The sequence below is a fragment of the Haliotis asinina genome, chromosome 12 (genome assembly GCF_037392515.1).
Source record: "Haliotis asinina isolate JCU_RB_2024 chromosome 12, JCU_Hal_asi_v2, whole genome shotgun sequence".
NCBI classification, from domain to species: Eukaryota; Metazoa; Mollusca; class Gastropoda; order Lepetellida; family Haliotidae; genus Haliotis; species Haliotis asinina.
The window spans coordinates 33,768,177-33,795,160 of record NC_090291.1 but is presented as its reverse complement, the minus strand read 5'-3'; the positions used below and the strand labels follow the sequence as shown (position 1 = coordinate 33,795,160).

The following is a 26,984-nucleotide window of genomic DNA, read 5'->3' as shown; positions in this document are numbered from 1 at the left end:
TCTTCATGGGTTTAACCTTGCATGTAGTTCCATGGGGTACTGAAACCATAAATGTGACTCGTGAGTAGATTGGTAAGAACTGATCTTTTTTCAAAGATAGTAGTGAGTGAGTATGGTTTTACTCTACCCTTACCACTATTCTACCAAACCATTCCTTCATGACATGTAGGATCTGCTGGTGATCAAGTTTGCTGACTTGGTCATGCAAGTCATCATGTCTTAGTTGTATAGACTACTGTTCATACATGGTGCCAAGGGTTTAAGCTAAATACTTCAAGGTCTCACAAGCGTCAGCTCTCAATATATTATAAACAGAGCCAGCTTGAATATGTGGACACTACGTTTGTGAAAGATCAAAGTTGGGGTATCCTTAAAAAAAACAGACCCTGTCTAAATCTAGCAATCCAGATCATTGGATGTTGATGATGACAGGAATACATACAATACTATTCTGAACATATTGTATATGATATTATTTGAAGACAAACCATTATCCGAGAGGTACCAAATGACATCATTTTAATTTTCTGAATTATTTTACAAATATTATACCCCAATGTGACAGGTGATGACTCATATCTCTTGAACTACATTACTCACATATGTTAAATTATGGTAATGATCCCTTCGCAATAAAATGGACACTTTACGAAAATTGGACATCGAGCATTTAGTTAGGCTTACTAGTTTTTTGACATCCCCTCATATTTATTTATCAAGACCACCAACCCCACCGTACCTTCTCAAACAGGCGGAAATGTAACACTTTTAGTGGAGATGTTCCTCACAAAATCCCTTGATACTCTATCTTAGTACTTGTGTATATATATACCTCAGTACTCTATCTTAGTATTTGTGTACCTCGATACTCTATCTTAGTACTTGTGTGTATATATACCTTGGTACTCTATCTTAGTACTTGTGTGTATATATACCTTGGTACTCTATCTTAGTACTTGTGTACCTCGGTACTCTATCTTAGTACTTGTGTATATGTATACCTCGGTACTCTATCTTAGTACTTGTGTATATATTTGACTTGAGTGCAATATTCCTGTATCATGACGTGCAATAGGTATCCTCTTGACAGATGACATTTGGTGTAATATAAATGGACTAATTATTTCTTATATATATATATATATATATATAAACAGGCAGAAATGTAACACTTTTAGTGGAGATGTGCCTCACAAAATCCACTAAAAGTGTTACATTTCTGCCTGTTTTTATATATATATATAAGAAATAATTAGTCCATTTATATTACACCAAATGTCATCTGTCAAGAGGATACCTATTGCACGTCATGATACAGGAATATTGCACTCAAGTCAAATGAACAGTTGCATATAAAAAGTGAAAACTTACTGATTCGAGAAAATTGGTGTGTCGTGTTTGGTCTGGATTTGAAGCAATCACAAGATGAAGTCACCAGATCCGGTTAAACATTTTCTGAAGTACTATTGCTGTGGTGTATGACTAGGATTTGTGTCTATACATTCTGTGAACCCTTGGAGCTGTCAGTAGATGGTTGTCTGTTGATTGTAACACTCCTGATAGTGCTTCAAAGATGTGAGGTAAACGCCATGAAGTTTACACATCTGAGGTTGATGGTCAGGATCTAGACTAACAATATTTAGGTTCAGAAATTAAGGTATTTATTTAAAGATGTATGTCTATAAAATAAATGCAAAGAAATCTAAATGGAACCAAGAACAAACTCAAACATTCTAGACTTAAGTTTGACTCCTATTACATAAACCTGAAGCGTGCTTCTCACTATATCTTAGGTCATCTAAGATGCCCAGAATAATCGCATTTGAGGTTTTTGTTTGTAAGCAAACCTCTTCCCAGGTTTTACTTTTTGTTATTGTCTTTCCCTATATGAACTCTATATGTCAACATTCAAATGGTATGTGAGTGTTTGAAATCAATGGGAAAATTTCATTTAAAATTCAAGTTCAAAGTGCAAATCTCTTCCCAAGCAAGACTGGAACTGCAACCTTCAGATTTGTAGGCAGATGCTCTACCACACAGCCACTAGGGTAATGAAGGATGTTGGTTTGAATTTTCTATTTGTAGTTACTGTTATTAAATGGATTTTGCCTGTGCTTCAGTTATTATTATGTAGCTTCATTAAATGATAATATTCATTGTAATTATCCATGATTGATGCTCCCCCCTCTCGGGATTTCCTTCCCTCTCCGTTTTTACATTGTCTGACATTGTATGCCAAAACCTTTCCCCAATATATTCTCATTGGTCTGGTAGACAGACTTACTGAAGTACTCTGAAACTTGCGAGATCTGTCTAGACTTGAGTAAGGTGCCTGTTTAGTCTATTTTCATGAGTCAGGGAGACAGGCCTACGGAGGCTTTGTATGACTAAACTGACTCTATACTTGATTAGGACTCCTGTTTAATTCATTCTCATTCTTGTAAACATCTTACACTGAATCCGAGTTTTGATGTGTCCCAAGGGTAGTCTGTGATACAGACTCTAAAGCAAATATATCCAAGGAAACCCACGCAAGTCTAGAAAATGTAACAAGTCTATATTTTCACAGCTTCATGAATGAAGATCTCAGGATTCCTTTCCATTATATTTTTTTTGTGTGTGTGATTTTTTGTCTGTAAAATATGTTACATGTAATTTCATAGACTAGTTTTAAGTCATAAGGGTAATAACCTCTAGCATTAACCAAAAGCTTTTCACATCAACACTAATCACATTGAGAGGGTGTTAAGGAGCATCTTTTCTGAAAGGGAATTTGGAGCTCATTTTTTTCTTGAAATAAGGTGGACACCATGTGCCCAGAAAATGACACCCACTATGAAGTGCTTCAAACAGTTTAAAATTAAAATTCAGGTGTTCGATAGGATAAATACATTGTTTATGAATTGATATTATGCATATGAATTGATCCTCCTGCAATGCTTATTGTAGGAGGCAACTAATGGGATCAAGTGGTCAGGCTTGCTGACCTGATTGGTGTCCTTATTTGTGTAAAGCGATGTTCATTATGTTGATCAGTGGATTTTCTGGTCCAGACTGGATTAGTGAGACTGCTTGAATATTGCTGAGTGCATCATGAAATAGCAAACAAAGCACAAGAATATCTAGTGACGTGAAGGAACTACATTCGACATGACTTCTGACTTTTAAATGACCACATGGCCTAGTGTTGGGGATTGGAAACCAGTTCCATTATCAATTATCAGGAGACTTGTGGGGAACAATTATCAATTATTATCAAACTATATGTACATTTTTAATATAATCACAAATTTTTAGAGCTTTTCTCCATATATTTCTTCTGAATGTTTTTTGTATAACTAATACTGTCATGCAATGGCATGCATGTGTGCAAGAAAGACATAGGATTTGTATCTTTACGCTGTTGAGCATTTGTTTACTTCATTCAAGTGTCTTATACTAAAACAACAATATTCAATAACAAATGAAGAAAAAAAATATAAGAAGAACAAATATGGATAACCGTATGATATATGACCGTATATGACAGGTTTTGTTGCCTTTATGAGAGATTGTTTGTTGGATGCATGACACATTTTATGGAAAACAACATGTTTTTATTTGTTTCTGAGCTAATTCTTACTCCTGATGAAGGAACACGTATACATGTTTCTCCAATGCCTAAAGCCTTTCAAGAACCACATTCGACCAGAGAAAACACAAAATGTACTTCATGATTTATTTTTTTTAAAGTTAATAGTTATTTTCATTATTCTCTGTCATATTTTTTATATCCATCAAAGGTGGAAAGATCTCGAAATGAAACTATACTTTTGACTCTGCTCAGCTGAAACTACATTTAGTTGGGAAATGAAATCCTTTTTATCTGAAGTATTCTTTCAGTTTTGTTACATGAAACCAGCCAGTTTTCTTTGATAATTCATAAGACATACCTTCACCACAGTTGCAGGGTATGGATCAAACAACTTTGTCTTCTTGTTTTCATTGCTTTAATATCTGACAGTGTTCTCGCATGTGGTAACCGTCTCTTACCGAATCAGGATCAACCCAAACCAGCACTGACTCAATTATCTTGTTTTGTAGGAAACAACCATGTCCATTCTCCCAACAACTGTAAATGATAAAGTTCGCTATTCTGTAATGCCCACCAGGTGGATATACTGAAGGAAAAAAATAAGGGAACACATTATAGCTCAGGTGTTCCTATATTTTATTTCAGGATTCTCCACAAGCTTTGAATCACATTGTGGTAAGAAGCTGAGAATAAATAGAAGAATGCTGGGATGAAGTGGTGTTGCCTTATTTGTTTCCCTCAGTATGTTTCTGGATAACCTCTGTCTCTCCTGTTCTCTCCCTGTTGCTAGTGTAGAATTTCCGTGCATTGGAATCTCTGTGTATGAAAATACTTGGAATGTCTGCGAGGTATGCTCACTTGGCATAAGAAGCAGAGATCTTGCTGGGATGCACAGTTGGAGGATTTTCTGCAGTTTTATTTGAATTCCTATGTTAAAAGTGTTAATAGTAGTAGCATGAGAGTTTTGCCAACAAATTTAGCCCACACTGAAAGTTTCACAGTGTGAGGTCATTTTTATTTTTGTAAATATTATTGCTTGTGAAAAGGGGTGGTGGGAAACTGAGTGCTTAAAGTGTTCATTCATCACACCAAAGACTTGGGTTTGATTCCCTGCACTGGTTCATGTTGTGAAGGCCTTTTCTGGTGTTTCCCATTATGATCTGGCTGGAATATGGCTAAAAGTGGCAAAAAAAACCCCAACTCACTCACTCATTAGTAAAGACTTAAGCAAATTCTGTCATGCTCCTAGCCATACTCATAAGACTCGCTAAATGCAATGTTTATTGCTAATCCAAGATAACCATCCCAAGTCACCTGAGAGTGATAACCTACATATCTAGTGGAAACAGATGTAAAGTGTAATTATCTTCTAAATAAACCGGAATTTGCACTTAGTTGAACCCACGTTTTTCATAACCTTCGCAATCACTGAACCACATTATTTTCTCTACAGCCTATCCCTCCAGGCAATGTTGGCTGACAGTCCCTGAACCACAGTATGTTTCCAAACACCTAACCTTCCCTGCAATGTATTCTGTCTCACAGCCACAGAACCACAATATTTTCCCTACTGCTCTCCCTGCAGTGCTAAAGCCATAAATAATGCAAGTCTAGATTCCCACAGGGTCGCATCTCTGAATCTCGGACCTCCCTGGTGCTTGTTTTCAACCTAAATGGGTTTGTGACAATGAAAACTATGTATATTCAGAAACTAACCGTTAGTCTAGTTTGCTGGGGTCAAATCCATGAAGGATCCTCACAAGGAACATCGTTTTCTACAATTGATTGTGTAACTGGGCAGCACCTTATCACAGCAATGAGGACCATCATTTGATTTGTGATGGAGATCATGGTACTGTTTCACATCGTATGAATCCAACTTCGTCATCACCATACAGTGTTGTTGTGACCCACGAAGATCTGGGTTAAAATTGATCTTCAGTAACATATGCTTGTCGTAAGAGGTGACTAAGGAAATTGGGAAGTCAGGCTCACTGACTTGGTTGACATGTCATCATGCTCCAACTACGTAGGCCATGATGCTCAGTACTTGACTGTCTGGCCCAGACTTGATCATTTACAGACCACTGCCACATAACTAATATTGCAGAGTGCGGCTTTAAACAACAATCAAATAACCGTCATACAATGCTGTGGGTTTTTATCAAAGTTTTGAATGTCAGGCAACTGCATCACTTAGGGATTAGGTCCCACTTTAGCTTACACATCATGATATCACTGAAATGATGTTCAAAGCAGACTTAAAACCAACAATTCCACTTTGACATGTCTAATGCTTCCAGTCGCTTGTAAGCGTGTCAGCTGATCTGCTCAGGGAGTACTGAACCATTTCTTCTTGGACAAGTATTAATGAAATCAAAATGATTTTATCTCTCTGTCCACATGAAAAAGAGAAGGGAATGAGGCTGCAGTACAGCAATGTCATTATTTAAAGAAGATTGTGATGTTGATTCTTGTCATTTTTGCCACAAGGGATACATGACAGACTTGAAACTAGAACATTGCAAGACCATCATGAAACAAGATTCTGCTACTCCTTCACCAACAAAGTAACACGCTTCAGAGATGCATTATGTTTGCCATGATTTCATACACTTTCAAATAACTTTCAGGAAATTATATTTTTGACCTTCAGATTTGATATTATGACAGAAAGTCCATTTCTTCATCATTCTGGATTTGATAGGGGAACTGCAGAGCCTTGGGCTTTGTTAACTCAAACAGATTGTCCTTCACCTGGCACATTTTCATCAAATTGCAATATGTTGTGACATTTAGAAGAAAGGTTAATAGGGTTGTGATCATTTCCTTTGCATGCCACTTTCATGATTTTGAACAAATGTCCGTGATACTATAGACAATGTTCTGTTCATTGATCTTGCGCAAACAATGAGAGTTGAGAAATACCACTACCGAGTTATTCATTTCTTCACAATAAGCAACTGAATAATCTTGGGAAATGGGATTAGGTGTCAAAAGACTTTTTTAATTCAAAGGGAAGCAGTCTTTTATGTTCACTGCGAACAAGAAATGTGCATGTGTTTTAGACTGCATATTTGTGAGCTGAAGCGAGGTGACGTAAGGTAAGGTAAGATCAAGTGAGGTGGGATGTTGAGTGTGGAGGTAAAGAGAGGTGAGATTGGATGAGTTATAGTTTGGTTAGGTGAGGTAAGGTGACATTGGTGAGATGAGGTAGGCTGTGGTGACGTGGGTTGAGGTAAGATCAGAGGGTAGAGTGAAGCAAAGAATATCAGGATAGATGGTTTGGAAATCAGAGTGAGGTGGGTTGAATTGACTTTAGGTTATATGAGTTGGGATGAAGTGAGAGGCTGGAAGTAAAATGAGGTGAGGTTACATTGGTTGTGGTGTGGTAAGGTGAGGTATGGTCAGGCTAGATGGGTTGGAGTGAGGTGGGTTGAGTTTGGCTTGGGTTATGTGAGTTGGGGTGAGGTGAAAGGCTGGAGGTGAAGTGAGGCAAGGTTACATGGGTTGTGGTATGGTGAGGTGAGGTCAAGAGAGTCGTGAATTGGGCTGTGATGAGGTGGGTTGGGTTTGGTTGAGGTGAGGATGTGAAGTTTAGGAGAAAACATGCCTCCGAGATTTGGTAGACAGCGTAAAACCGGAATGGGAGGGAAATCATGAGGGGTGTCTACCAAAACCGAGAAGTGTTTTCTGTAACATATATACCATCAATTACACTGTAGATGATCATTTAATGCAGCTGCATAACAATGACTTAAATGCGCATAAAATCAATTTAATGACCGTAACTATAGGTAGATAATTTAACCCCACCACCTTCATCAGCCTGCCTACAAAACTTGCGGATTTGAGACTTGCGGTTCCGATCTTGCTTGGGAAGACCTTTGTACTTTGAGCATAAACTTAAATGAAATTTTTCAATTGATTTCAAACACTCATGTATCATTTGAATCCTGATGTCCAAAAAAAGCAGTCTTACTGACAAAAAGTAAAACCTGGGAAGAGGTCTTTCTAGTGAAAAGTAAAACCTGTCCCTCCAAAACAAAAACTTCATGTGTGGTTATTCTGGGAAAACAAGAGATGACTTAATATATAGTGAGAAGCACACTTCAGGTTTATATGCATGAGACAAAGCATGGTGAAGTGAGGTCAGATAGGTTCGATGAGTTGAGATGGTATAGATGAGGTGGGGTGGGGTTTAACATGCGGGAAATTAAATTACTTTACCTATACATGTATATACTGACATATGTGCAAGCACTTGTCTGTAGAAAATTTAGATTTTATTGCTTTCTTTATATTTGTGAAGAATATATTTATGATTTGATGCAGTGAGGATAAGGGTGATGGTGTGTCGAGAAAATGAAGCATACTGCTTAGGTATAAAGACTCCTTGCCTCAGACTTTCTACCTAAATTTGATGTATCATCTACATAATTACAATCTCAAAGTCCAGCTGCCTCCTCAAGGAGGCCAAGGTCTAACAATCCAGGATTTTCAGCTGGAGCTATTCGACACATTGAGAGCACGATTTAGATATATTATGGACAAAGATAGCTCCGATGGCATGAAGGACCTCAATCTTGACAATTGTTGGTTGTGCTCTGTCTGGTAAGCCTAGTGCTGTATGTAGAATAGTCATGTACTAAAATTTGTCCAATAGTATTTGATCTAAATGAAATTTCCAATCATCTAATACAATTAAAATCCCATAACACATAATATTACTGTCCTCTGCCAGGCCAAGACTCACACAAATTACATTGTTACTCGGTCTATTGCATCAAATCTTCGATTTGTTGTGTTCATTGCCGATTTTGTTGGTATTTCCTGCCAAAGTTTAGTCTTTGTTGACCAGTGTTTTGTGTGAAGATCTAATATTCCTTAAACATAGCTTCTTTAAGCATGATTACGCATCAAGCATGTCTCTCATTGTATGCCTTCACTTTCACAACTATCAATATAATTCAAATTTAATGCAAATTACTTGGAACATATTTAAAACAAATTTGTTTTCAAACAGTTATTATGTCAGTATTATCATATTGTGAATCTTCTGAAATCCGATTTTAGAAAGTCAAATTGGTACATTGTGTCGATTTGTCTCTGGTGGGGATTGTGCTGTGTCTCCTGGTGGAATGAATGTGGTCTTTGGGTCCATGGATGAGTTCTGCATTATGGCGATGGATGACTGTATGTATAGGGCCGTCTCCTGTGCTCGGGGGTTTCCTATTCTCATGGTAAATACATTTTCTGCCGAGATCACCAATGTGGTGCCATTCAAAACTGATACTTAGTGGTTGTTTACATCATTGACCAGTAACTAGGAAGTGACCCAAGTTTGTGAATTATCAAAATTTTGCAATGTAACAAATATTCATGAGTTTTAACCAACTTGGAAAAATCATACCTTTTTCCCACCCTTTTCAACAGGATTCCCCTTCCTTACACTTAATAACGTTACTTTCTTGTTAGCCACGAAAATGGGAGACACCTTGAAAAGTCAGCAGTGGGTGACCTTGTTTTTCTTCGAGATCAAGTGCAACAATACACGTGATGGATTAAGCAGCTGATAGATGCAGATGTTAGAGGGGGAGTCTCTTCATTTAGAAACAACAAGCATTCATACGATTGGAACTGTTTGTGTAATTTTTTCAGCCGATGTCTGTAAGTACCGCGAGAATAGGAGACACCAGTATATCTAAAATTTTATCCCTACTTCTCACAGACTGAGAGTCCAAACAGGCATGCAAAAGCGCACATTGTCCATCCTGTATCTGTCTAAGTTATCTAAACACTCTAATCCAGACCCCTGTTCCTCAAAGTGATCAGAGCACTAAGATGATTGTAACACTCATGCATTAACATACACTAATGACAGTCATGTGCTACAGTCACTTTGAGGAATGGGCCCGGAAGATGTCACAATAGCAGGACTTTGTTCATTGTAGTATATAAAACTAATGACTTTTTTTCTCAACGAAAGCAGAGTGTTGTCTCCCCAGCAGTGGTGTGGATTAGAATTCTTGTATATGAATTACTGCCTTCGTAGAGAATTAACCATTGATGTCCGTGGTTCTCAACACATCAAACATGTTCAGCATGTTTTCCAGATCTGGACTTCCTTTCACAAAACAATAAGGTGATCGTAAGTCACTAAGTTTGGTGACCTTTGTGCATTGTGAAACTTTTTGGATATATGATTATTGGTAGTATCCATCATTACATATTTGCAAATTGATTGTGACTGAGTGAATGTTTTTTTCATGCTCCCATCAGCAATATTCAAGCTTTATCACTGAGGCTTGGAAATATTCAAGTTTGAACCAGACAAACCAGTGACAGGAAACATGAATTCAGAGCCACACCATTGAGGCATATGCTTGGGCTGACAGTTGGCCAAGAGACTGATCCCGAGCCATCACGTTGAAGACAGGAAACATGAATGCACAGCCACTCCACTGAGACATATCATTGTGCAGACAGTCGGCCAAGAGACCGATCCCAAGCCATCATGTTGAAGACAAGCAGAAGGAGCTGTGCTTACTCAGACCATCAGCTTGGAATGCCTGCAGATAGAATCATATGCTAAATCTGATGTAATTCTAAGTAGCAACATAACTTTGGATTCTGATGTGAATAAATTCAGATGCTTAAGTAATTGCGGCCACTTGGAGTTGGAACTAATGTGCCTCAGACAGAATGAAACGCTTCAGACCATCTTGTGTTGTTGTAGCAATTCTCTCGTGATAAACATCCCAATATATTTTCCCATGTGACTTTCATTTTCATCTGGAAACAAGTATGTGTTTTGACAAGAAGACCTGCAAGTATAAGGTAACACAATAGCCATGCATCTTGGTTGTGTAGCGGCCATAACTTTTACCAACCCAATGATGGTATTTGGGATGTAGACTTGCTGATCCAGAGGGCATATTAAGAGTTTAACCCTTTCAGCAGGCTGACAAATAAAGGATGTTATTTCATCTATATTTTTTTGGTAATTAATGGATATATTTACACATATCCACACAACTAGTACATCCTGAAGGTGCTGGAACTTTCCCTTGATTACACATGAAATAACTCCACAACCTGCAACAGGCTCACAACTGAAGGCATTAATGGATCAAATTAACAGGTACTGAAACTTATTGGACTTAAATTAAAGATTGTGCTGTGACCCATGTTGGATGCCAATATTGCGTACATAAAATTTCTGTATTCCACTATGGGAGGTTAACCAGGAAACTTCAGATCTCAGTCAGACATCTTGTCCTGATGGACAAAGTAAAGATGTCATCTGTGGGATGAATACTTGCTCATACATAGTTGTGTGGAAAACAGTACAATCAGCTTGTACCAGGAAGAGTCTTTATGCAATGTAATATGGTGCATGTCAGCAATGAAGACCCTTGTCTGAGTAGATAACATTGAGTGACTGCCCACCAGGAACTGATCACACTCTTGGGTGGCCAGAGACATAGCCATTAAGGACCTGTAATTGCTGTTTGGCAAGATCTGATCAGAAATAATTGCTATCTACACATTCAACTCGTTACGGTGTATAATCTGTCTGTATCGTGTAGAAATTACCTTCATGTCAAAACTAATCCTAATAACCTATTATCTCTGTGAAGGATAAATGCCTAGATATTATATTAAGTGGCCTTGTCTGTCTGAAAACTTGCAGAAAATCGAGATGGAGCAGTCTTGTGACCTAAGTGTTTGCTAGTCGTTATAACATCATGTACTTTTCATCCATCTTTCTTTTTGTCCACAGTATGTTAAACCCATCCCTGGGTATTTTCCAAAATTTTGTGGAAAGATATATAAGGAAGTACCCACATGTTCAAAGTTCAAAGATTAGAATATCTGTTGTTTAATGCAGCATTCAGCAATTTTCCAGCAGTTTGACAGAGGTATGTGAACAAGTCTAGACAATCCAGTGATCGACAGCAGGAACATCGATCTACATAATAGGGATGCAATGACAGATAGGAACCAAGTTCTGACCACCCGATCCCATTACTTGCCTCTTACAACAAGCATGGATTACTGAAGACCTATTCAACATCCAAAGAGCCATGTTATCACTTGAGAATATTAGATCCATGAAAATTACCATGACACAACTCAAGGATTTTTCAGCTGAGCTACAGTGTTGAAGTTTGTCCTTTTGACCAAAGCAGATCATTGATAGCAATATTTTCCCTGAAGAATGTCTGAGCAAGATTTTACATGTATTTATGCAAAACTAGCATTCCATCAATATTACACACGTAGACATTATAAATCAGATATTAGTCTGTCTCACAGTCCCTGAATCACCTTATTTTGTCTAATGCCAAGTCTTCTCTGCAGTGCTAAAGCCTTAAATGAATCAAGTCTAGATTTCCTTAGGTTCTGAATCTCTCGTCTCCCTGGTGCTCCTTTTCAATTAAAATGGGTTTGTTTGTTACTTTCAAAATTATAAATTTTCAGAGACTAAGCCTTAGTCTGATCAGATACCTAGATTATACCTGTGTGAGGAATCAAACCCAGGCCTTGAGCTTAATAAGCTGGTACCTTCACCACAAGGCTACACATCACCCTCTTTAATGAAGACAGCACTGAAGTGTGTTACTTGCTACAAACAATTGTATCCATATATACTTAGGGGAAAAATAAGGATCACATGAAAGCAAAAGTCTTACCTTATTTTTGTCCAGGTTTCTTCACAAACTATGTCATACAAAGTTTGTGAAGAAACCTTCGAAAAAATAAAGGAAAAATTATCCTTTCATTTGTTTCCTTATATTTTCGCTTCAGTATATATGTGCTCTCAAGGTTGTCTTTGAAGTCTGAAGTGAATTCAATCTGTTTTTGTACAGAAAATTCTCAAAACAATTGTTGACATTCAAAGAGAATCAAAAGTAATGACAAAATGGAAATTTCAAAACATACCAACCAATGATCATATCTTCATGATTTAAAATTAAACAAATTAATTCAAAATCACACTGCTTTTTGTCATCATTTATGTTTATTTGTTTACTTTTCATCAAATCAAACATTTTAGACCTACTAGAGTAAATATAACCACTTACTTCAGGCGACTGTTCTAAACTAAGTTTTGCAAAATATTCCATACTGTTTAAAGGTACTGTTTACACAAGGAATGATGTATTGTAAAATAAATTTGTAATGCTGAAAAGGTTATTGTCCAGAGTTTAATAAATGATAACAATCAGAGAAAATTTGTGAATTCTTAAACCAAAAAATCAAACATAATTAAAACACAGTTATCACTTATTCATGATATATAAAATGCATTTCTGATTAAGAAAAATACAAATAAACAAAATTATAAGTGTATAATCTCAGATCAAAAGTGCAGTATTTTGTATTCAGATTTACCTCCCTCGAAACAAAGCAGCCATGATACCGAACCCAATCAGAGCTGGTGGGTATGCTCTCAAATGTAACTAAGCCATTTCACTGGCCACTGGTTCACTTGTCGATAGGCTTAGCTGGTTCTTTCTTTATGACATATAAGCCCGATAGGTGTTAATTTCAAATTGGATGTGGTCAATGATTGAAGTTGTACATTGAATTTTGTCATTAGCAGACACCTGGCATGCAGACATGTAGGTGTGAGTAAAACCAGACGCTAAGTTTTCTGTGTGACAGAGTCTGCTTAACACAATCAACATGTTTTCTTATGTAACAAGTAGATTATGTACTTGTTTGTGTACACAACCAAGATCAGACTACTGCCCACAACCTCATACTCCAGGCATGCATACTGTTTCAAGCTCTACGAACCTATTCACAGCGCATGTGTTATGAGGGCAGCATAGCCGTTGAAACCACTTTTTCCATCAGCACTGGGGGGAAAGTTAGTGAATTGTTTGAACCCCAGTTTTGGGGGCTTTTTTTTATTGTGACATTGTTTTTGTTTGTTTTTTTCATCTTTATAGGTTGAGTTGGCGTTTTTGATGATTTGTTTTAGCATGTGCATGCCAAAAGGTGTCAGAATCTGCAAACTTGTATTTTACGCTGCATGTGACCTTTGAAAAATATTTACAACCAAAATGCAACTGTTCACATGACATTAAAACATGCTTTTCAGCAGTTTGATGCATGATCTTCATGCAATTAATCTGCATAAAGTTTGCAGTTGGTTCCCCCAAGATAGTGGAGGAATCAAACTTCGATGTAACCATATATTTATGCAAAGCATATAGTGAGTGTTTTTAGTGAGGCTAAACTTTTGATATATTTATGTCAATAATTTATCAGAAAATGTGCTCAAATTGTCTCTGGTCTGATTCCATCATGATTGGAATGCAAAGCTAGAATGCGACAAGACCTGCTGTGAAAGAAGATGTTTTCAGTTTAGAATGTAATTATATTCTAGTAATAAGTTTTTAGTCAGTTAATCATTATTGAAAATAAAATGTAAAGCTATTTGGAAAATGTGTATAACATAAAATCTACATGAGGCTTTCAGATATCTTGTGTCATGTGTAACGTAACAAAACTTGTCTATGAAAAGATGCCAAGGAATGCCAATACGAATACTGATTTAGCAACAAAATAAAATGATGAAATCGGGCAATGACAAGAGTTATGATAACTGAGACAATCGTATGGTCGGTCCTTGCCTTAAAGTAAGTTGCACGGGTTTGTTGGTTTTTAATGTGAGATTCTGAAGTATCCCATGTCAACATTTAGTTGTAAATAAAATCTCATTAAATTATCATCATAAGAAAGAACCGTTTGGCATTTATGATCCTGCTTTAATCTGGATTGGCCAAGATTTTAGACTTGTGTTTCTAACCACAAGGTCTAGTACGCATTTTATCATGTTCAGTATTTTGACTGAATTTTAAAACTAAAATAACACAGCAAACCTAAAATGGACATTGTACAAGGGACATGTATGATTTATTATTTCTGAAAATCTATAGTCTGTGATATGACATTTCTGATTGTTTGAAATTTATTGAAGTTATTTTGGGTAGTATGTTTTAACTGAATCACCACACTGGGAGAGAGAAATGTTTGCACAGCTCATTGCTATTTCCATCTTTGTATGCATGACACAATGCACAGCCATCATAGTGAGTGAGTTTGGTTTTATGTCACTTTTAGCAATATTCCAGCAATATCATGGCAGGAATTGAACCCAGGTCTTCGGCATGGTAAGCCAAGGCTTAAACCACCAGACTACTCAACCACCCTATAGTAATCTTAATTTCTGCACCTAAAGTATCCCTTGCAGAACAGGAGCTACACCAGTATTTGAATGGCAAATGATATTTTAGCTCAAATCTCAAAGTTTTATTCACCAAGTTTTAAGAATGCCTGTTCATTAAGTACAGTACCTTAATTTGCTGAAGGACCAGTGAAGATTAGAATTGATCTTCAGTAACCAATGCTTGTCGTAAGAGGTGACTAACAGGATCAAGTGGTAAGGCTTGCTGCCTTGGCTGACACATATCATTGTTTCCCAATTGCGTAGATCAATGCACATGCTGTTGATCACTGGATTGTCTGGTCTAGACTCGATTTTTTACAGACCACAGCCATGTATCTGGAATATTGGTGAGTGCAACTCACTTATAATGTTGCTGATGAGGTGTGGTCTGTTTTTGGTCTGCTTATAGACCACAAAGTATTCTTGTCCCAAATACAGTGAAGAGGTGCACATTGTGCATGCGTATGCACTTTTCTACAGAAATTAGGTAAACCATGCATGCTGCACACACTGCAGCATGATCAAACAATATAGTGTTCCCCCAATATGAACCATAGAAACCCCACACGCTGCTCCTGATGGTAAGTGGTATTCCCTCATGCAACTTATCAGTCAATATCTGCATATTCACTGGATAAATGGGCTCCCAGATTAATCACAAATCAAATGTAACTGCTGATCATGAAGCTGCATGTGAGGTTTTCTCATGTTTACTCTGTCCTAACCAATAATACAGTAATACATGTTGAAACTATCCAGGACTGTAAAGATTAGAGTAGTCTATAGTCATGGTCAAAACAAGCCCTGATTACTCATGCCTGTCAAGAATGCAACTAGTGAATTATATGTTAAAGCTTGAATTCTGCCCCTGTTTTGACAATTGATTTAACTAAGTTTTTGGGTAGGCAGGGTAGCCTTGTGGTTAAAGCGTTAGGTCATCACACTGAAGTCCTGGGTTCTAATATGGAATATTGCTAGAAGCAGCGTAAAACTAAACTCACTATCTAATTATTTTAAAACTTGAAACATGAGGTGTTAATAGAAATAGTTAAGTTACTGACACTAACAAATCATATAAATTGTATTTGAACAGTTCCTTCTCTAAAGTAGAATTTTATACTGATTGGTCAACATTACACCCAGCCTGACAGACTGTTTCTTCCAGACAACACATGATGTGGATATGTTTTTCTGCAGACCTATGATAACAACATGTTGTGTTTTTTGTTGTTTTTTTATCCTGGCTGAAGTTTAAAACCCTTCAGTGCTCTACTTCCACTATGTGGGTATTCAAGAACCTTGTCACCTAAATCAACAGTACCACACTATTTCCGATACCAACATTACTGAGGTACATCAAAATATACACTTGATATGGTAGTAATTAGCTGACATATTCATGAAGAGTATTTTACCATTGTGGGGGATATTGATAAATTCATCTTCTTGTTGACTGTTCAAGCCTTGAATTTTTATTCTATTGTAAGTTTTCTGTGGATTACAGTATACCTTTCAGCAGACTGATGGTTCCTTGTTGATTTAATGACTGATCACTGAATCAGTTGCTGATCCTACTCTAAACCGATTTCCTCTGTGACTGATCTTCTAACCAGTTGCTGAGCCTACTCTAAACCATGTACGTCTGTGACTGATCATTGAATACAGTTCTAAACATATTCTACGCCAAGTGCCTCTGTGACTGATCACTAAATCAGTTGCTTAGCCTATTCTAAACCAAGTTCCTCTGTGACTGATCATTGAATACAGTACCAAACATATTCTACGCTATGTGCCTCTGTGACTGATCACTGAATCAGTTGCTGAATCTATTCTACCCAAATTATGTTGCAGCACCTGATGAAAGAACTGGAGGAGGAGAGAGAGAGACGATGGAAAGCAGAGCAGGCAGCCAAGAAACTTGCCGACCATATTCGTGCAGTACAAGCTAAAGGTAGGAACACAAACTGTGGAACCATGTACTTGTCGTCTTACTGTACTGTACTGGAAAGCAGATCAGGCAGCCAAGAAACTTGCCGACCATATTCGTGCAGTACAAGCTAAGGATAGGAACATGAACTGTGTGACCGTGTACTTGTCGTCTTACTGTACTGTACTGGAAAGCAGATCAGGCAGCCAAGAAACTTGCCGACCATATTCGTGCAGTACAAGCTAAGGATAGGAACATGAACTGTGTGACCGTGTACTTGTCGTCTTACTGTACTGTACTGGAAAGCAGATCAGGCAGCCAAGAAACTTGCCGACCATATTCGTGCAGTACAAGCTAAGGATAGGAACATGAACTGTGTGACCGTGTACTTGTCGTCTTACTGTACTGTACTGGAAAGCAGATCAGGCAGCCAAGAAACTTGCTGACCATATTCGTGCAGTACAAGCTAAAGATAGGAACATGAACTGTGGGACCATGTACGTGTCGTCTTACTGTACTGTACTGGAAAGCAGATCAGGCAGCCAAGAAACTTGCCGACCATATTCGTGCAGTACAAGCTAAAGGTAAGAACACGAACTGTGTGACCGTGTACTTGTCGTCTTACTGTACTGTACTGGAAAGCAGATCAGGCAGCCAAGAAACTTGCCGACCATATTCGTGCAGTACAAGCTAAAGGTAGGAACACGAACTGTGGGACCATGTACTTGTCGTCTTACTGTACTGTACTGGAAAGCAGATCAGGCAGCCAAGAAACTTGCCGACCATATTCGTGCAGTACAAGCTAAAGATAGGAACATGAACTGTGTGACCGTGTACTTGTCGTCTTACTGTACTGTACTGGAAAGCAGATCAGGCAGCCAAGAAACTTGCCGACCATATTCGTGCAGTACAAGCTAAAGATAGGAACATGAACTGTGTGACCGTGTACTTGTCGTCTTACTGTACTGTACTGGAAAGCAGATCAGGCAGCCAAGAAACTTGCTGACCATATTCGTGCAGTACAAGCTAAAGATAGGAACATGAACTGTGTGACCGTGTACTTGTCGTCTTACTGTACTGTACTGGAAAGCAGATCAGGCAGTCAAGAAACTTGCTGACCATATTCGTGCAGTACAAGCTAAAGGTAGGAACACGAACTGTGGGACCATGTACTTGTCGTCTTACTGTACTGTACTGGAAAGCAGATCAGGCAGCCAAGAAACTTGCTGACCATATTCGTGCAGTACAAGCTAAAGGTAGGAACATGAACTGTGGGACCATGTACGTGTCGTCTTACTGTACTGTACTGGAAAGCAGATCAGGCAGCCAAGAAACTTGCCGACCATATTCGTGCAGTACAAGCTAAAGATAGGAACATGAACTGTGTGACCGTGTACTTGTCGTCTTACTGTACTGTACTGGAAAGCAGATCAGGCAGCCAAGAAACTTGCCGACCATATTCGTGCAGTACAAGCTAAAGATAGGAACATGAACTGTGTGACCGTGTACTTGTCGTCTTACTGTACTGTACTGGAAAGCAGATCAGGCAGCCAAGAAACTTGCCGACCATATTCGTGCAGTACAAGCTAAAGATAGGAACATGAACTGTGGGACCATGTACTTGTCGTCTTACTGTACTGTACTGGAAAGCAGATCAGGCAGCCAAGAAACTTGCCGACCATATTCGTGCAGTACAAGCTAAAGGTAGGAACATGAACTGTGTGACCGTGTACTTGTCGTCTTACTGTACTGTACTGGAAAGCAGATCAGGCAGCCAAGAAACTTGCCGACCATATTCGTGCAGTACAAGCTAAAGGTAGGAACATGAACTGTGTGACCGTGTACTTGTCGTCTTACTGTACTGTACTGGAAAGCAGATCAGGCAGCCAAGAAACTTGCCGACCATATTCGTGCAGTACAAGCTAAGGATAGGAACATGAACTGTGTGACCGTGTACTTGTCGTCTTACTGTACTGTACTGGAAAGCAGATCAGGCAGCCAAGAAACTTGCCGACCATATTCGTGCAGTACAAGCTAAAGGTAGGAACATGAACTGTGTGACCGTGTACTTGTCGTCTTACTGTACTGTACTGGAAAGCAGATCAGGCAGCCAAGAAACTTGCCGACCATATTCGTGCAGTACAAGCTAAAGGTAGGAACATGAACTGTGTGACCGTGTACTTGTCGTCTTACTGTACTGTACTGGAAAGCAGATCAGGCAGCCAAGAAACTTGTCGACCATATTCGTGCAGTACAAGCTAAAGATAGGAACATGAACTGTGGAACCATGTACTTGTCGTCTTACTGTACTGTACTGGAAAGCAGATCAGGCAGCCAAGACACTTGTCGACCATATTCGTGCAGTACAAGCTAAAGATAGGAACATGAACTGTGTGACCGTGTACTTGTCGTCTTACTGTACTGTACTGGAAAGCAGATCAGGCAGTCAAGAAACTTGCCGACCATATTCGTGCAGTACAAGCTAAAGATAGGAACATGAACTGTGTGACCGTGTACTTGTCGTCTTACTGTACTGTACTGGAAAGCAGATCAGGCAGCCAAGAAACTTGCCGACCATATTCGTGCAGTACAAGCTAAAGATAGGAACATGAACTGTGTGACCGTGTACTTGTCGTCTTACTGTACTGTACTGGAAAGCAGATCAGGCAGCCAAGAAACTTGCTGACCATATTCGTGCAGTACGAGCTAAAGATAGGAACATGAACTGTGTGACCGTGTACTTGTCGTCTTACTGTACTGTACTGGAAAGCAGATCAGGCAGCCAAGAAACTTGCCGACCATATTCGTGCAGTACAAGCTAAAGATAGGAACATGAACTGTGTGACCGTGTACTTGTCGTCTTACTGTACTGTACTGGAAAGCAGATCAGGCAGCCAAGAAACTTGCCGACCATATTCGTGCAGTACAAGCTAAAGATAGGAACACAAACTGTGGGACCATGTACGTGTCGTCTTACTGTACTGTACTGGAAAGCAGAGCAGGCAGCCAAGAAACTTGCCGACCATATTCGTGCAGTACAAGCTAAAGATAGGAACATGAACTGTGTGACCGTGTACTTGTCGTCTTACTGTACTGTACTGGAAAGCAGATCAGGCAGCCAAGAAACTTGCCGACCATATTCGTGCAGTACAAGCTAAAGATAGGAACACGAACTGTGGGACCATGTACGTGTCGTCTTACTGTACTGTACTGGAAAGCAGATCAGGCAGTCAAGAAACTTGCCGACCATATTCGTGCAGTACAAGCTAAAGGTAGGAACACGAACTGTGGGACCATGTACTTGTCGTCTTACTGTACTGTACTGGAAAGCAGATCAGGCAGCCAAGAAACTTGCCGACCATATTCGTGCAGTACAAGCTAAAGGTAGGAACATGAACTGTGGGACCATGTACGTGTCGTCTTACTGTACTGTACTGGAAAGCAGATCAGGCAGTCAAGAAACTTGCCGACCATATTCGTGCAGTACAAGCTAAAGGTAGGAACATGAACTGTGGGACCATGTACTTGTCGTCTTACTGTACTGTACTGGAAAGCAGATCAGGCAGCCAAGAAACTTGCCGACCATATTCGTGCAGTACAAGCTAAAGGTAGGAACACAAACTGTGGGACCATGTACTTGTCGTCTTACTGTACTGTACTGGAAAGCAGATCAGGCAGCCAAGACACTTGTCGACCATATTCGTGCAGTACAAGCTAAAGGTAGGAACACAAACTGTGGGACCATGTACGTGTCGTCTTACTGTACTGTACTGGAAAGCAGATCAGGCAGCCAAGACACTTGTCGACCATATTCGTGCAGTACAAGCTAAAGGTAGGAACACAAACTGTGGGACCATGTACGTGTCGTCTTACTGTACTGTACTGGAAAGCAGATCAGGCAGCCAAGACACTTGTCGACCATATTCGTGCAGTACAAGCTAAAGGTAGGAACACAAACTGTGGGACCATGTACTTGTCGTCTTACTGTACTGTACTGGAAAGCAGATCAGGCAGCCAAGAAACTTGCCGACCATATTCGTGCAGTACAAGCTAAGGATAGGAACATGAACTGTGTGACCGTGTACTTGTCGTCTTACTGTACTGTACTGGAAAGCAGATCAGGCAGCCAAGAAACTTGCCGACCATATTCGTGCAGTACAAGCTAAGGATAGGAACATGAACTGTGTGACCGTGTACTTGTCGTCTTACTGTACTGTACTGGAAAGCAGATCAGGCAGCCAAGAAACTTGCCGACCATATTCGTGCAGTACAAGCTAAGGATAGGAACATGAACTGTGTGACCGTGTACTTGTCGTCTTACTGTACTGTACTGGAAAGCAGATCAGGCAGCCAAGAAACTTGCTGACCATATTCGTGCAGTACAAGCTAAAGATAGGAACATGAACTGTGGGACCATGTACGTGTCGTCTTACTGTACTGTACTGGAAAGCAGATCAGGCAGCCAAGAAACTTGCCGACCATATTCGTGCAGTACAAGCTAAAGGTAAGAACACGAACTGTGTGACCGTGTACTTGTCGTCTTACTGTACTGTACTGGAAAGCAGATCAGGCAGCCAAGAAACTTGCCGACCATATTCGTGCAGTACAAGCTAAAGGTAGGAACACGAACTGTGGGACCATGTACTTGTCGTCTTACTGTACTGTACTGGAAAGCAGATCAGGCAGCCAAGAAACTTGCCGACCATATTCGTGCAGTACAAGCTAAAGATAGGAACATGAACTGTGTGACCGTGTACTTGTCGTCTTACTGTACTGTACTGGAAAGCAGATCAGGCAGCCAAGAAACTTGCCGACCATATTCGTGCAGTACAAGCTAAAGATAGGAACATGAACTGTGTGACCGTGTACTTGTCGTCTTACTGTACTGTACTGGAAAGCAGATCAGGCAGCCAAGAAACTTGCTGACCATATTCGTGCAGTACAAGCTAAAGATAGGAACATGAACTGTGTGACCGTGTACTTGTCGTCTTACTGTACTGTACTGGAAAGCAGATCAGGCAGTCAAGAAACTTGCTGACCATATTCGTGCAGTACAAGCTAAAGGTAGGAACACGAACTGTGGGACCATGTACTTGTCGTCTTACTGTACTGTACTGGAAAGCAGATCAGGCAGCCAAGAAACTTGCTGACCATATTCGTGCAGTACAAGCTAAAGGTAGGAACATGAACTGTGGGACCATGTACGTGTCGTCTTACTGTACTGTACTGGAAAGCAGATCAGGCAGCCAAGAAACTTGCCGACCATATTCGTGCAGTACAAGCTAAAGATAGGAACATGAACTGTGTGACCGTGTACTTGTCGTCTTACTGTACTGTACTGGAAAGCAGATCAGGCAGCCAAGAAACTTGCCGACCATATTCGTGCAGTACAAGCTAAAGATAGGAACATGAACTGTGTGACCGTGTACTTGTCGTCTTACTGTACTGTACTGGAAAGCAGATCAGGCAGCCAAGAAACTTGCCGACCATATTCGTGCAGTACAAGCTAAAGATAGGAACATGAACTGTGGGACCATGTACTTGTCGTCTTACTGTACTGTACTGGAAAGCAGATCAGGCAGCCAAGAAACTTGCCGACCATATTCGTGCAGTACAAGCTAAAGGTAGGAACATGAACTGTGTGACCGTGTACTTGTCGTCTTACTGTACTGTACTGGAAAGCAGATCAGGCAGCCAAGAAACTTGCCGACCATATTCGTGCAGTACAAGCTAAAGGTAGGAACATGAACTGTGTGACCGTGTACTTGTCGTCTTACTGTACTGTACTGGAAAGCAGATCAGGCAGCCAAGAAACTTGCCGACCATATTCGTGCAGTACAAGCTAAGGATAGGAACATGAACTGTGTGACCGTGTACTTGTCGTCTTACTGTACTGTACTGGAAAGCAGATCAGGCAGCCAAGAAACTTGCCGACCATATTCGTGCAGTACAAGCTAAAGGTAGGAACATGAACTGTGTGACCGTGTACTTGTCGTCTTACTGTACTGTACTGGAAAGCAGATCAGGCAGCCAAGAAACTTGCCGACCATATTCGTGCAGTACAAGCTAAAGGTAGGAACATGAACTGTGTGACCGTGTACTTGTCGTCTTACTGTACTGTACTGGAAAGCAGATCAGGCAGCCAAGAAACTTGTCGACCATATTCGTGCAGTACAAGCTAAAGATAGGAACATGAACTGTGGAACCATGTACTTGTCGTCTTACTGTACTGTACTGGAAAGCAGATCAGGCAGCCAAGACACTTGTCGACCATATTCGTGCAGTACAAGCTAAAGATAGGAACATGAACTGTGTGACCGTGTACTTGTCGTCTTACTGTACTGTACTGGAAAGCAGATCAGGCAGTCAAGAAACTTGCCGACCATATTCGTGCAGTACAAGCTAAAGATAGGAACATGAACTGTGTGACCGTGTACTTGTCGTCTTACTGTACTGTACTGGAAAGCAGATCAGGCAGCCAAGAAACTTGCCGACCATATTCGTGCAGTACAAGCTAAAGATAGGAACATGAACTGTGTGACCGTGTACTTGTCGTCTTACTGTACTGTACTGGAAAGCAGATCAGGCAGCCAAGAAACTTGCTGACCATATTCGTGCAGTACGAGCTAAAGATAGGAACATGAACTGTGTGACCGTGTACTTGTCGTCTTACTGTACTGTACTGGAAAGCAGATCAGGCAGCCAAGAAACTTGCCGACCATATTCGTGCAGTACAAGCTAAAGATAGGAACATGAACTGTGTGACCGTGTACTTGTCGTCTTACTGTACTGTACTGGAAAGCAGATCAGGCAGCCAAGAAACTTGCCGACCATATTCGTGCAGTACAAGCTAAAGATAGGAACACAAACTGTGGGACCATGTACGTGTCGTCTTACTGTACTGTACTGGAAAGCAGAGCAGGCAGCCAAGAAACTTGCCGACCATATTCGTGCAGTACAAGCTAAAGATAGGAACATGAACTGTGTGACCGTGTACTTGTCGTCTTACTGTACTGTACTGGAAAGCAGATCAGGCAGCCAAGAAACTTGCCGACCATATTCGTGCAGTACAAGCTAAAGATAGGAACACGAACTGTGGGACCATGTACGTGTCGTCTTACTGTACTGTACTGGAAAGCAGATCAGGCAGTCAAGAAACTTGCCGACCATATTCGTGCAGTACAAGCTAAAGGTAGGAACACGAACTGTGGGACCATGTACTTGTCGTCTTACTGTACTGTACTGGAAAGCAGATCAGGCAGCCAAGAAACTTGCCGACCATATTCGTGCAGTACAAGCTAAAGGTAGGAACATGAACTGTGGGACCATGTACGTGTCGTCTTACTGTACTGTACTGGAAAGCAGATCAGGCAGTCAAGAAACTTGCCGACCATATTCGTGCAGTACAAGCTAAAGGTAGGAACATGAACTGTGGGACCATGTACTTGTCGTCTTACTGTACTGTACTGGAAAGCAGATCAGGCAGCCAAGAAACTTGCCGACCATATTCGTGCAGTACAAGCTAAAGGTAGGAACACAAACTGTGGGACCATGTACTTGTCGTCTTACTGTACTGTACTGGAAAGCAGATCAGGCAGCCAAGACACTTGTCGACCATATTCGTGCAGTACAAGCTAAAGGTAGGAACACAAACTGTGGGACCATGTACGTGTCGTCTTACTGTACTGTACTGGAAAGCAGATCAGGCAGCCAAGACACTTGTCGACCATATTCGTGCAGTACAAGCTAAAGGTAGGAACACAAACTGTGGGACCATGTACGTGTCGTCTTACTGTACTGTACTGGAAAGCAGATCAGGCAGCCAAGACACTTGTCGACCATATTCGTGCAGTACAAGCTAAAGGTAGGAACACAAACTGTGGGACCATGTACGTGTCGTCTTACTGTACTGTACTGGAAAGCAGATCAGGCAGCCAAGACACTTGTCGACCATATTCGTGCAGTACAAGCTAAAGGTAGGAACACAAACTGTGGGACCATGTACGTGTCGTCTTACTGTACTGTACTGGAAAGCAGATCAGGCAGCCAAGACACTTGTCGACCATATTCGTGCAGTACAAGCTAAAGGTAGGAACACAAACTGTGGGACCATGTACGTGTCGTCTTACTGTACTGTACTGGAAAGCAGATCAGGCAGCCAAGACACTTGTCGACCATATTCGTGCAGTACAAGCTAAAGGTAGGAACACAAACTGTGGGACCATGTACTTGTCGTCTTACTGTACTGTACTGGAAAGCAGAGCAGGCAGCCAAGACACTTGTCGACCATATTCGTGCAGTACAAGCTAAAGGTAGGAACACAAACTGTGGGACCATGTACGTGTCGTCTTACTGTACTGTACTGGAAAGCAGATCAGGCAGCCAAGAAACTTGCCGACCATATTCGTGCAGTACAAGCTAAAGATAGGAACATGAACTGTGGGACCATGTACGTGTCGTCTTACTGTACTGTACTGGAAAGCAGATCAGGCAGCCAAGAAACTTGCTGACCATATTCGTGCAGTACAAGCTAAAGGTAGGAACACGAACTGTGGGACCATGTACGTGTCGTCTTACTGTACTGTACTGGAAAGCAGATCAGGCAGCCAAGAAACTTGTCGACCATATTCGTGCAGTACAAGCTAAAGATAGGAACATGAACTGTGGGACCATGTACGTGTCGTCTTACTGTACTGTACTGGAAAGCAGATCAGGCAGCCAAGAAACTTGCTGACCATATTCGTGCAGTACAAGCTAAAGGTAGGAACACGAACTGTGGGACCATGTACGTGTCGTCTTACTGTACTGTACTGGAAAGCAGATCAGGCAGCCAAGAAACTTGCCGACCATATTCGTGCAGTACAAGCTAAAGGTAGGAACATGAGCCAGGGGACTGCATCCTTGTTGTCCATACAGAAGGGCTAATCAGTAAGAAACTGGCTGACCTAATCCTTGTTGTTCTGGGTGCCTTTCATATCCAGCAATCTTCTTCCCACTAACCCAGAATTCTGACAGTCAGACTTGTTTTGAACAATGGCTCCCTGACTAACTGTAGAAACACACTCAAAGAAACCAGGTGCCCAATTAGTTCTGACTTACAGCAGAAGCATAAACTTGTACATTCTGTATCATTGAAGTTTTCTACTTTTACAAGATCATAATTCAGTTTTTCCAAACTCTTGGAAATATTCTTCTATCTCAGTAAACAAAGAAAAACCATATGATTCCTCCGTCAACAAAATATGATTCCTAACCCAGAAAGAAGCACAATCATGAAAATGAATGTTTGGCCATGTATAGACAATATTTTATTCATATGTTCTTATTTCTTGGCTGTTACTTCATCAAGTCTTACTGTTGCAAAGGTTTGGAGTGAAATATGCTTGCAAAAATGAGATGTGATTACATGGTGTTGATGATAATATATAGCTTATCTGCAAGCTAGAATGTGTTGACTTCATCACAAAGGAGGGCACTACAAGCTCTTAAGGACGGTTACATCTGTTAGGTGTAACAGGTACTTGTGATTATTTGTTTGATGCAGAGTTGAACACAGAGATGGGAAATTGTATGGTATGCAGATTGTCCCAATAGTGTGGAGAGTTTCTTGTCACTCAGGAACAGTTGAAGTACTTAAAAATGTTAAAACACTTTCTTGTATAAATAGTTGTCTTTTTCCTAATTTGGGGTCACTCCTTTCACCTTAATTTGTAGATGCTTATCAATTATTATATTTTTTTGCATTTTCATTTCTTACTGCCCTTTGGCGCAGTAGGGTAGTCTAGTGGTTAAAGTGTTTGCTTGACATGACATAGGCCAGAGTTCTAATCCCCACAAGGGTAGCAAGTGTACCAAAGACCCTATTCTCCACATGGGTACAATGTGTAAAGTCCATTAGGTCTGCTAAATATTGTATATCCAAAAGAAACAAGACAAAATACAGTCTTGAATACTGAAATGATTTAGTATTCTGTTAAAGTCTTTTTGGAACTTGATTCCACAGTTCATCAAGAATTAAGACATCACATCCAGCAAGTATGCAGCTTGAATGTAGTTCCAAAAAATCATTTGCATATTTATTGGATCATGATGCAAAGTTTGCTTAATTAAGTTTAGCTTTGTCCAACAACCCTTTATATGATGAACAGACTTTTCCAACAATCACATTTGTGTGGGCTGAATTACAAATGCCATGCTTTCAGCTCTGTTGGTTTTGGACCAATATGTTCTTGTGC

At 40.1% G+C, this 26,984-nt stretch overlaps 1 protein-coding gene across 1 annotated transcript in view; it reads left to right on the top strand.

The window, feature by feature from the left end:
- The window catches only part of LOC137257987 (leucine-rich repeat and coiled-coil domain-containing protein 1-like), a 489,406-nt gene that overhangs the window by 388,672 nt on the left and 73,750 nt on the right, over positions 1 to 26,984 (top strand). The window contains exon 11 of the mRNA XM_067795512.1: positions 16,674 to 16,773. Coding sequence (XP_067651613.1) covers positions 16,674 to 16,773 — 100 coding nt within the window. The remainder of the gene's footprint in view (positions 1 to 16,673; positions 16,774 to 26,984) is intronic.